At 45.7% G+C, this 12,361-nt stretch overlaps 4 protein-coding genes across 4 annotated transcripts; 3 read left to right on the top strand and 1 right to left on the bottom strand.

Annotated features, from left to right (window-relative positions):
* The first annotated feature begins 616 nt into the window (after nt 1–616).
* On the top strand, nt 617–1,130 carry LOC120451593. Its single transcript, XM_039635413.2, has 2 exons — nt 617–928; nt 994–1,130. The coding sequence occupies exons 1-2, from the start codon at nt 703–705 to the stop codon at nt 1,128–1,130; spliced, it is 363 nt and encodes a 120-aa protein (XP_039491347.1). The 5' UTR covers nt 617–702.
* A 51-nt stretch (nt 1,131–1,181) lies between these two features.
* On the top strand, nt 1,182–1,621 carry LOC120451594. Its single transcript, XM_039635414.2, has one exon. It carries the CDS (start codon nt 1,182–1,184, stop codon nt 1,521–1,523), a length of 342 nt encoding a protein of 113 aa, XP_039491348.1. The 3' UTR covers nt 1,524–1,621.
* Nucleotides 1,622–2,194: 573 nt separating this feature from the next.
* Nucleotides 2,195–10,868, bottom strand: LOC120451592 (rho GTPase-activating protein 92B). The gene is made up of 5 exons (XM_039635411.2): nt 10,665–10,868; nt 10,149–10,405; nt 7,348–7,523; nt 4,123–5,089; nt 2,195–3,667 (listed from the first exon to the last, which is right to left on the bottom strand). The coding sequence occupies exons 1-5, from the start codon at nt 10,712–10,714 to the stop codon at nt 2,895–2,897; spliced, it is 2,223 nt and encodes a 740-aa protein (XP_039491345.1). The 5' UTR covers nt 10,715–10,868; the 3' UTR covers nt 2,195–2,894.
* A 273-nt stretch (nt 10,869–11,141) lies between these two features.
* On the top strand, nt 11,142–12,349 carry LOC120454518 (surfeit locus protein 6 homolog). Its single transcript, XM_039639880.2, has 2 exons — nt 11,142–11,392; nt 11,447–12,349. Exons 1-2 carry the CDS (start codon nt 11,227–11,229, stop codon nt 12,253–12,255), a joined length of 975 nt encoding a protein of 324 aa, XP_039495814.1. The 5' UTR covers nt 11,142–11,226; the 3' UTR covers nt 12,256–12,349.
* Nucleotides 12,350–12,361: the final 12 nt, after the last annotated feature.

The raw sequence follows: 12,361 nt of genomic DNA, 5'->3' as shown, positions 1-12,361 counted from the left end.
ACATTCGCTTAACGCGAACCGAATATGTATATTGGGTTGCATACTTTTGGGAATAACACAAAGGTTTCACATCTACACGTTTTTTTGTTTCAAATGTACATCTTTCCCTAGTTTCAGGCCTGATCATGACAAAACGTATGAAAAAACTTTGAAATAGTTTATATTTAAGTTTTTCTTAGGACTTTTTACTTTACGAAGAAGTTTAGTATTTGGCAGATAAATGCATTAAATATATTAAAAAATGCTTGCATGGTATTTAAATAGTATTCTTCGATAAGCTTTCATGACGCCAAGCGTTTTGGGACCAATGTTCACCCACAACACCAGCTCACCCGTCGACCACATTCATCCACCAAGCTGACACACATTTCGTGTGACTCGTGTAATAAGCACACATGCCTGGCTAAATATCCAAGCGCATTGCTCTACTAACAACATATTTCTATTTGGTCACCTGTCCCGCCCCACACTCCCACACTCCCACTATTCCCACCCATCCAAAGCGACAAGCAGAAATCGCAAATCAATAAAATGGAAACCATAAAATTGCCAGCAGCGGCGCCTCGCCAATTGGCACCACAAAGACCGTGTCATTTGCGGAGCGGCAGTTGGCGAGGAAGGACCATTCGGGGACCATCCAATCAGGACCATCTCCAATCAAATGCAGGCGGCCGGCTGACCAACTGCTGCTATCTGGATGCAATGAAACCGAAGAAATCGGCCTTTGCCAACTCTTCCACGGGATACGGCAGGAACAAGCACGGTAAAGGACACTCTGGCAAGGATAAAGCCGAAGGTGGTGCTAAGGGCAAGAGCCGGGAGGAGAAGGATAAGCATAAGCATGATCAGAGGCAGAAGCAGGAGGTCGACGAAAAGGACGACAAGGACCTAAATTCCGGCTTCGGCGACTATCTTCGCACTCCGGAGGGTCTGTAATAAAGGCTCCTTAAAAATATATTCAAGTTAACTATTAATTATTATCCTCTCCATCAGCATTTGAAATGATGAAGCTGTTTGTCTTCGCCAATACAATAATGTTAATTGTCACCATGGCCTGGCCGCACATCAAGGAACAGTTCTACATGGTTAACCAATGGCTTGAAAGCTTCCGAGAAGAGCATCAGCAGTAAAATACGAGGGATCTATCGAAAAAATAAGTAAATCAAGTCGAAGGCTACAAAATGGTCGGCCCCTTCATGCAGGGCCTCTTCTTGATTGGCATCATCTACTGGTACTCCAAGGGGATGATGTCCATGATCAACGACTACTATAGAAGTGAGTTCCAGCGGAAGTTGCAAACGGAACCAGCGAAGGCGAAGGCAGAGACACCCATCAATGTGGACCACTTTATGGATTATGTTAGGGAGTTGGACTCTCCGGACGAGGTGGCTAGGAGCCCGGCGGAAGGAAATGAAACTTGGCATATAGGAGAAACCCATTGTCACATCCTTCTAAGATTTTTGGAGATTACCGGCACTCTTGCACCTTCTGAAGTTTGCCTAATTACGAGCAACTTAAGATAGCCCATCCTATAATTATAAAGTATCAATTATATTTAGTGTATTTTATATGGATTTCGTAGAATAAAGCATAGCACTAAAAACGGAATTGCATACTTATGGGTCTTTTTCTCTACATTCGAAGAAAACATTGCATGCCACCATTATGAATTACAATACAAACTTACTTCAACCTGTGGTTTTCACTTTTTTATTCAAATTTGTTCACAATATATTGAAGTATTTCCAGCATCAGCTCACTTACTAACCTATTCACAAAACTTTATAAACACTAATTTCTATAAGTATCAGAGAATATATTGATTGGGCCTGTAAGTAAGCTCTATTTCATCAAGATCTAGTCATTCCGAGTTTATATCTGAAGCAGCGTGTGAAAAATAGTAGTTATATGCAGATATGAAGTAGTTAGGTATTTGACTTGGAAGCTATGCCATTAGGTTTATAAGTGCTGTCTACAAATCGTTGGTGTTCAGGTATTCTTTTTGTGGCACAAATTGTGGAGTTTTAAAGATACCGCAAAGCTAAAGATATCTTTAGTATCATTTGATTTAAAGAGGTCTGTATGTGATTAAAAGCTAGGTATTATCAATTTTATAAGAGATCCACATTCTAACAAGCCCGCCAATTTCGTGAAATGAACTTAACAAACAATAACGAACAAATACAAAATCATATTCATCTTTTTATGTATATTTTATATACACAACAGTTTATCGTACATAACTTTATTATAAAATAAAAATAATAATAATTGCATTACAAATTAATAAAGCAAAGATACAAAGTATAGTACATCGTACATTGAAATAATAATTCAATGATAATGTACTTCATGAGTTGAATAATACATTGGAATTCTACTGCTGTACTAGCCCGAATTCAGAATGGAGCTTTAATCGAAATCATAATTTTTAATAAAAGGGAATCACAATGTCTTTCGTTGGAAATGGAAACAAAATGGACTCAAGAGCAATGCAAAAAAATTAAGGAAACACAAAACCTTTCTGAAGTATCACAACCTTTCAAACAAGGAATAACAATTAAGAGCTGCTCGGGCTAACAAATCGAATTTCGAACAATTGATTTATGAAGGCCTACTAAAGACTATATATGCATACATATACGTAATGGATATCGTGTGATATTGTTATATGGCTAAACACGTACAAATTAGATTGCTTATTAACAAGGCAAAAATACAAATGCATAATACGCCGAGGCTTTTCTCTCTATAATGCACAATGCCTCCCTACCGAAAGGATCATTTCGATTATATATAAATATATATATTACTGTGCGTTCAAGTCCTAACGAGTAAGCAGTAACATCTAATGACTCTGACCCCGTTCCCCTTCCGCGTCTCCTCCTTCCCCTCTATTCCGAGGACTTCCAATTTGTGGGCGGTGGCGGCGCTGGCACCGTTGGCCTCTTGGGCGTTTGAAATGAGTTCGGAGAGATGGGCGTCGTGACTTGGGGCTGAGCTTGTTGCTGATTTGGCTCGGCAGCCGGAGGAGGCGGATCGTGGTTGTGATTGTTTTCCTTCGCCGTCGACGGCCCCTCTCGCGTTCCGTTCGTCTCACCGTTCTCCTGTCGCAGCTTGTCAAGAAAATGCTCCGTTTTAAATCGCACACTGCCATTGCCATTATCAATTGTCGCCTGAGTGGGAGTTGTACCGCCCTCATCATCGCTCTTTCCATCTGCCCTAGCCGCTCCCACACCCAGCACAGTCGGTCGCTTCGGCAGCAGAGGCTTCTGTGGCACATCTGGCTTCAGCTTGAAGCTGCCAATGCTGTCGGTGCTCTTGCGATCGGCCGTTGGAGAGGGCAGGTTGTCCAATCCGAAGAACTGTGTCCGCGTCATCGGAACAGGCTTGGCTGGCGTTACAGGCGGCGGAGGAAGTGGTTCTAGCTGCGTCTGCGTCGGCTGATTAGCAGCTGGCGATTGAAACTGCGGCAGATTCGGGAGCGGCGGCTTGGCGGGCTTCTCCTGCTTGTCCGGCGTCTGTTGTGGGAACAGCTCCTTTGCATGTGGTCGGTGCGAAGTCTGTGATGTGGTGATGATTGTGCCGTTTCCATTGGTGGTGGGAGGCGAAGGTGCATTAGCTTTTTGCCTTCGCAATGTACCGTAGCGTGGACTTTCCATGACTTCTATAAATGAAAATGGATCGTTAAATATGAAATGAGCTTTTAAGTGAGCAACAATCATTTATAGAAACTAAATCATTACTTAAATATTATAAAATGAAAATCGAAAAGTCCGAAGTACAAGAACTGAAATTTCAAACTAGTCAAACTATTTTCTTTAAGTTAACAAAAATGTTGAATCATTATTCCTATGACACCATTCACTTCCAAAAGTACAATACTAAATATAGTTCCAATCCAGTTTATAGTTTATTGAACAAAATACTATCACTAATATTGCACTTAAACAGCTTCTCGGTGCGTAAAACCACATTTTGAAAAATAATATAAGGCACGGGAAAATACTAAACGTGGAGTTCTCGTATGTTTCGTTGTTGAAGGGTAAAGAAAAAGTCGTCATAGGTCGAATACTGTATAGTGGCCCGTTTCATAGATGTCCGACTGTGCAGTATGCTTACCACTGTCGTTTCTATCCAGGTTCTCGTTGGAGGAGTTGGATTTGCTCTTGCCCTCGACGAATAGCTTTTGCTTCTGCAGGGTCAAATAGAACTCGACTTCGCCGGTGAAGAAGTAGTCCCACTGGCTAATCAGCAGCTCAACGATGATGTTGGCTGCCGAGGAGCTGTTCACCTGACCAATGTAGTCGGCAGGGGCGTTGCTGCTCTTGTCGACGCGTGGCCACAGCATATTTGGCGACATCACGATGGCCAGGTTCTGCGAGCTCATCTTGTTAAGCGCCGAGCGCTGCTGCACGATTGACAGGAAGCGGGTGAGGTAGCGCAGGTTCGCGTAGTTCTCCTTGGGCAGCTTGGTCAGAATGGCCTTAATCTCCGTCTTGCGCTCGGCTTCGCTGTGCCTTTCAGCGATCCGGATGAAGTCCTTGTACAGGTTGTAGGTGAGCAGCGGCTCGGGCAACTCCCGCAAGTACAGCTTGAGTATGGAACCAATGACATGGGGGTCCTGGTAGTCCAATGGAAGCGGCGTCTTTACATGCTGTGCCTCCAGGGCGTGCTTCATGCGCCGCAGTTTCGTGCTGGCGCATCCCACGCGCAGAAGACCCTCTTCCTCCAGGCCGTGCTCTAACAGACAGCAGCAGCAGAGCTCCACAATGTAAGAGATCTCGCGGTTGGTGGACGTCAAGTGCTCCTTGAGCGAGGTGCCAAAGCGGGACTTCTCTGTGCCCTGGATAGTGTCCTGGATGCGGGCCAGCGAGGCGTTTACGTGCTGCAGGGCGCGTTCATGATAGTTTCTTTGGTTGAGTACATAGTCGCGGATGCAGCTAACGATCTCGTCCTCTTTGGCAATCAGCTCCAGCATCTGGGCGGCCCAGGCATCCCGTTCCTTCTCCAGCTTCAGCTCGCACTCCTCCTGCTGGCTCTTGATGTGGTTAACCTTGGCCGCCGGTTCCTCCAGACGGATTGCCGCCTGCGGGAGTAAAGCAAAGCACTGATTAAACCTTGTCAGATAAGAAGCAATGTCACGGACATCGTCACATTTTAGAAGGAGCAAAGTGCAAGCGCCAAACGTATCTTATCTTAAAATAGTTTCCCGAATGACTAATGGAAGATGCCTGTAGAGGAATGTTTTGCGGGCCAATTAAAAATAGAACGACCTCTACCGCAGCCCAACCAGCTGTTACCCCTCTCACTGCGGACGTTGTTTCATTTCACCCACTTCCGACAATGGGTTTCGTTTGAGAGTCAGCTCACATGCGCCGCTGCATTGGGGCCACTGACTGAGGTGACTTTAGAACATGCCATTCTCCCGAAGCACATAGGCTGATAAGAAGGGCAATTGAGCTCCGTAAAATACTTTCATCAAGAGTGAAAGAGAAAGGGGCTTATCAATGACAAAAACTAAACGAACAATGCGTTTCAGGATTGACCCATAAAAGCGTTTATATCAATGTTTACATTGGCTAGACTGTAATTTATCAAGATTGAAATTATAAATTTCTTCAGATAATTCATAATCGCATTGCCTCTGCGGAATTTTGGTCCGCTAACGTTCAAAACAGAGATTCTTTGAGTAGAGTAATCCAGCGTGCAGCGTATACAAAGTTTCCGCTTTATGATGTAAGTTTTGCTTACTACAGCATTACGCCTTGTGAGCAAACAAAGGGGTGGTGGCATTCATCATCCTACCCCACGGCTCCCGTATCACAACAGCCCTAAATATAAACAAATCGTGACAAATAGCTGTAAGTGCAAGCGTCGCTATCTGCCTCCAGAAGACAATGGCATCCACCTATCAATTTCCTCGCCCTCCCCACCTGCAAATCGGATCGGAGTGTGACTGAGTCACATCATTTCCATGAGCCGCAACCTCTCGGCGACCTACATCCCAGTTGGCACCGCAAGTTACACATTCCGGGCACCAAACTTAGCACTTCCAAAGGCAGCCGTGTGCTCATACGCGTACGTATTGTTTTCAGATCGGATCTATGTCAGGGAGTGCAATTAGAACAGCACCGAGGCATCGGTGAGCGCCTGATTAGCGAATTATGGCAAGCCGACGGGCGTTTAATGGGCGATAAGATTACTGGGGAGTATAAATAACTTGGGTTTCGAATTTTCTGATAGAGCCAGTGGCCAGTGGCCAGCGGTCGCCCATTTCAATTATGATGTCACTGTCGCCAAGTCAATGAACGTCTTCCGACACCTTAAACAGAAAGCAAGACAACATACATCAACATTTACAGCGACTAGTCATCCCCGACCGACGTCTCCATATGGCAAACGGCGTCGTGATTTGTACAAAATACAGCGGAAGGAAAAAACGGGCGAAAAATATACGAAGATAAGACAGAAAACAATGAAACTCGAAAAGTAAGTTTTGTGTCCAGAAGCCGGCCATAACTGTTCTAACCGAACACACTTGAAGGCGCCAGGGGACAGAACCAATCGGACGCCTAGAAATTGGAACACCAAAGAGCCGTTCTTGCCATCTCATCTCCCCCGGTCCGCCACATCCCACTCCAGCTGTCCCAAGTCGGCGATAAGGCAGCAGCGTCGAGTATCGGATTCGAATCATAAAAACGTAAACGACAAAAGCGAAACGCACGGCAAACAAACAATACAATAGAAACTGGCGTGAGATAAAGCCAGTATGAAAGAAAGACCAACAACAATGGTAATAATAATAAATGGAAATTAAAAATTGATTGCTTCTTTGGCCGGCGCTTCTTGGCATCCGCCTCTGTACAGTGGTTGTACATTGATTGAAAAGCGAGGGCTCAGCTTTAATTGGCATTTCATTCTGGGACGGGCCTATCTTTCGGCTGCTTTCATTCTGGGAATTCTTACTTTGTTTACTTCTAATCGAACTTGAACTGGTGTGACACACAAGAAATCAAACCACGGTGCACTTTGGCCAAGAGGGATACAGTCAACCCCAACGACCGACAATCGTTGTTATTCTTCGTCAATCAGAGACAACCTCGCGATTGGATTGCGTTGGGGAAAAACGAATCACTTGACCGGCTGAGGTAACTTTTCGCTGCCCATCACTTCCACCGAGCAGATTTCTTAATTAATTTAACAATCTCCCATTGTCATCGTGCACAGTTTGGCGAAAACGGAAATCCAACATTATTCACTCTCTCTGGCCTGTTCACCGATTCACCGATTCACCGAGCATATACGTAACGCCGAATCCGCGCTAGTTTTATGATCGCCACTCACCTCATGACTGCGCTTCAGCGAGGTGTACTCCTGCAGAGTGCGCGACACGTTGCGCTTGAGCGTGGAGATCTCCTGGATCTCCTTGTCCAAGATGTTCTTCAGCCGCCTCACCACCTTGGTCTCCGTCTCCAGTTCGCTCTCGATAATGCACTCGGCCATCGTCTTCTCCAGCTCGCCTGCAATGGGGAAACACACACACTGACATGAGTATCGGCTCTGGAGCTCCATTGCCCTCACCTATCTGCCCCTTAATAAATGTCGGGAATATTAGAAGCATACTAAAGATAATATGTCCCTCTTATATACACATCTTATATACACATCAAGTGGCAATATCAGTTTCTTTATCATTGCAAAACTAATTTTTAATTTCGTGATCCTTAGAATCTTAAACATTAACCAAAATTAGTACCAGAGCCCAACTAAATTATGAATTTATAAAGCTATGTAAAGCGAATCTATCTTTTCAAGGGAATGGAAATTATAAGTACTATAACACTCAGTGTTTTGCTAACATTATCAATCATGAAGTGAATCGCAAGTACATTGAGATAGTTTGCTGTGTGTATCGCGCAGCCTCTTGCATTCCATTTCATTCCACCCGCAAGTGAGGAAGTCACTGCTTATTTAAGACCTTATCGCCAAGCGGTAGCTGCAAAGATGTTGGCGTGCCGGTTTCAAGTTGCTGGAGCAGCTCCGCTTAGATGCGGGGCGAGATTGGAGCAATCCGAGGGGGAGGTGCCCGGCGAATAGGTTGACGAGCTGAGTAAGCAAAATTGTGATAATTGTGTTGAGTGCCCCGAGACTCGAGCCTCAGCAGCTGAACCCGCCATGGAGGCAAAGTAGAGGCAAAAAGGTCGCACCACCACAGAAGGAACAAGCACAGGCGCAGGCGGAAGCGGTGGCGGAGAATGAGGGAGTCGGAGTCCAAAGCGAAGACGACGTCGGCACTGGAGTATAACATTCGAGGTACGCTCGCTTCTGGCTCCCCTTGCTGAATGGCTTGAATTGAAGCGCATCGTGGCTAACAATAAAAGTTGCAAAGGGCGCACAGTGGGTTAAAGTGTGATGATATCTCACCGCAATTACCGACATAACACTGGCGACAAAAAGCTCATTTTGGTGCGGTAATTTTGGTTTTCGTGGGTCTGGAGTTGTAGCTTCTCCCGAGCATTCAAGTGGTTGCCTAACATTTAAGTGGCTGTGCTCGCAATTAAACATTGATATATTATTTACCATAGAAATTAAGTCGTAAATATGACTTACAAAAGCTTTTCTCATTATGATGGGGTGTCTACGTCTCCCAAATTTTCGAATTAAAGAAGCTATAACTTAAGGTTACACAATGAATATAACCGATATATAACCATCTTTGCTTAAAGTCAACTTGAAATCGAGTTTGATTTAATAATATGTACTTTCGAAACATTTGCAAAGGAACAGGATTTAATTCACCGAAAATTTGTATGCGAAACTGTGACAATGCTTTATGCTTTATAGCCCGATCGAAAGAAACCGTTTTTAGCAAGTTTGCATCGTTTGGCGATCGATTTCCCCAGCTTGGCCCAATTATGATTTCCTGAACGTTCAATTGGAGCTCCTACTTAACCCACGGACACACGTTCACTGTGGCTGCGATAGTTGCATGTGGAAACGTTCGTGTCTAATCAGGAACGTGGGGAACACAACCCGGGGGGACGTGGGGCTCTCCAGATCCCTGGCCGTTACACAACCACCGAGATGCTCTTGAACCGCTGCGAGGTTGCAACTGCGGCAGAAACGGCAATTGCAATTGACGCACACGCATCTCCGAGTATATGCACTTTGCATTGCCTGAAAGGGGGAAACAGCGAATGGAAACAATACAGCCAAATAAAAATAACACTCGGAATGAGTAATGCGGCATAGGGGGAGCGCCCACGAAATAAATGGGCAGCGAAGAAGAGATCATGACGATACAATGATGTATGAATTTGGCCCAGACTTTTACTTTTATTAACCAGCTAGCCAGATAGTCAGCTAACCGAGATAGCATAATTATCGCCGTTTACCGGGCTTTGTTATGCCACTTCGCGCGCGATGTGTAACAAATTTAAATGAAATGCACAGTAAATCGGACAGTGAATTGTATAGAAGCAGGGCAATAAAAGCGGGCGCCAATGGGGGCGGGCTAACTTGGCTGGCAAAACAAAAAGGTGTATAAATAGACAATGCCGAAACCGCAAATAATAACCAATACCAATGCTGCGGGCACACGACGAACGGGCTGCGAAAGAATGCAGCGAAAAAGTCATAATAAAAATTATAATAATGATTAAAAAACGCCGTCGATGTCGATGTTGCCGTTTGCAGTTGAGAAATGTAAATGCCACAAGGCCAAGCGACAAGGCGAGGCCTCCAATACACACAGACAAACCGAAGCCCGTGACACAGTCATCCGCGAGTGTTCTCCAAGTCCCCTGCGAACCCGTACCCGTACCCGTATTCGTGTGCCATTGTGCATGTCTGGCGGCGATTATCGGATTTGTAACGAACGACAACCACTGTGCGCCTTATCAGCAGCGACAACATGACTCCCACCAGGGCCGTAGGAATGGGAACTATTTTAAGACTGTCAAAATAAGCAAATAGATGTTGCTAACAAACTATGATTAGCTAGGTAGGTAACTGAAGCAAGATGAACAGTTTGACTGCAATATATAATCACTTGATGAAGAAAAGGCTCATTACATCTCCCTCTAACAAATGCCCGCCTACGCCCCTGACTGCCACATTGAAATCCCGCTTGCCCGATAACTAACCGCAATTGGAGAGGACCTTCTGCAGCGGCATGTCCTTGGGCAGCTCCTTGGCGGATTCGTCCAGGGCCTGGGCGATTTTGTAGTGGCTGTTCTTCTTGGTCCGCTTGTCCTGTTCCTCGCTGCTCCCGCTGCCACTTCCGCCTCCGCCGCTCAGAGCCGGCAGCTTGCGGACGATCTTCTCGATGGTATCCCGGTACCTGTCCACCTGCCGCTCGATCGCCTCGAGCTCGGAGTCCTTGCTGTCAGACTTGCTCGATCTGCGGGTGCGAAAGGGGGTTTTGACACGGGTTAGGTCATCATCAGTAGTCCACTGTTGTGGTTGTTGTTGTTATTATTGCTGTCATCGCGCTTTGTTATTGATGCAGTTGCTCTGTGGTCGCCTGCCTGTTGTCGTTATTGCTGTTGTTGTTGCTGCTGCTGCTGCTGCTTTCGTGATGAGGCAACACACCTGTCTGTCCACCTGGAGCGCATTTACACACACCCACAGACATCCGACTGACTGGCCTTTGAACTTACCTTGACAGATTTTCGGCTGCTATTTTGATTTTCGCAAACTGCCTCTTCATCTTGGCTGATTCGCTGGTGCCGCTCGCGTCTCCAACTTAAACTGAACTTCTGTGTGTTTGTTTGCGATGTGCAATTAGCTAGGCATTGAGTAAATACTTAAAACTGGCAAATTAGTCATTCTTCAACGATGTTTTACGGAAAAGTGAGACGGGTGTGACCGTAGCGGGAGCGCTAAGAAATGACAAAAGGCTGGAGAACGCATTTTTCAAAAGTGTGTATTTGGTCACACTGTTTGATGACTGCTTATAGAGATTTCTACGGTTTAAGCGAGATTTATGAAATGGAACTGCGGTTACCTAACTCCTATGCCTTCTCAACCTCATTACATCTGAAATCAATGCTTTATTTCTTTGAGTAAGGGAATACCCTTCATACCTTGCAGCGTTGCCAGACATTGCCCTAGTGAAAACATTTTAACCACATTCTTTGGGGTCACACTGCACCCAACCGCCTTGCTTTTCTGCACGTGTGCGTGCGTAAATAATATTTTTATTATTATTTTATATCGAAAATGACCCAGGCGGAGGTCGTGAAATGTCTCCGGGAGGAGTACGAAATCGCGCACAACAAGGAGCAGAAACCCAAGAAGGAGGACCTGCTCACGATTACCAAAAAGTTCCATCAGCGTGTCTTGGAACTACTGACCACTCACAAAGTGCCCTACTCCAAACAAGAAGGTAAAACCATTTATGAAAAGCATTGATTCGTTAAATTTATCGCTTTTCCTACAGATGAGGAGACCTACGAAGAGTACCTGCTGTCGGACACGGAGGAATCGGGCAACAAGAAAAAGAGAAACCAGGGAAAACTGAAAAAACAAGACTCAGACGACGAGGATGTGGAGGCGCGCATAGCCTCCATCAAAAACAAGCTGCGTCAAAAGAAGGGTCCCACCACGGAGCGCCAGCAGAAACGGCGCGAGTCCAAAAAGTTGAAGCGCAGCAAGGGCGTCCAGAAACTGCTCCTCTCCTCGGCCAAAAACCTCAAGAACGAGAACGTCAAGCACCAGAAGCTGAAGAACGGCTTGGTGAAGGCCGAACAGGAGACAGAGGACAGCAAGGAACATATTCAGCCGGTCAAAGTGCAGCCGGTGTACAACCAGGAGGCCAAGATCGTCTACTCCAAGGTGGACTTTGCCGCCAATCCAGGAGGCAAAGCCAAGAAGTCACACCAAAACCCCAAGGAGATTCTGAAGAAGTTGCGCGACACCAAAAAGCACCTAAGCGAGCTGCGCGAACAGGGCGAAACGGATAAGGCGGCGGAGATTCAGACGGACATCGCCTGGCGCAACGCCTTCGACAAGGTCGAGGGCAAGAAGGTCAAGGACGACACCAAGCTCCTGCAAAAGGCCATTAAAAAGCGGCGCGTGGAGAAGAAGAAGTCTAAGACCAAGTGGACGGAACGCAAACAGAAGGTGGAGCACGACAAGGAGAAGCGGCAGAAAAAGCGACAGGAGAACCTGGATAAGCGCAGCAAGGACAAGAAGAACCGGAAACTAAAGACGGCCAGCAAGAAGGGTCGCATCATACCCGGCTATTAACTATGATCTAGCCTTAAGTGTAAAGTAGTGTAAATGTATGCCACGTTGAAATTCAACTCAGAATGCTTTAGAAAAAAGAGTTATCTTTCCGAAATTCTCGTTCTTA

The sequence above is a fragment of the Drosophila santomea genome, chromosome 3R, assembly GCF_016746245.2.
Source record: "Drosophila santomea strain STO CAGO 1482 chromosome 3R, Prin_Dsan_1.1, whole genome shotgun sequence".
Taxonomy (NCBI): Eukaryota; Metazoa; Arthropoda; class Insecta; order Diptera; family Drosophilidae; genus Drosophila; species Drosophila santomea.
This window is presented reverse-complemented; position numbering and strand designations above follow the sequence as displayed.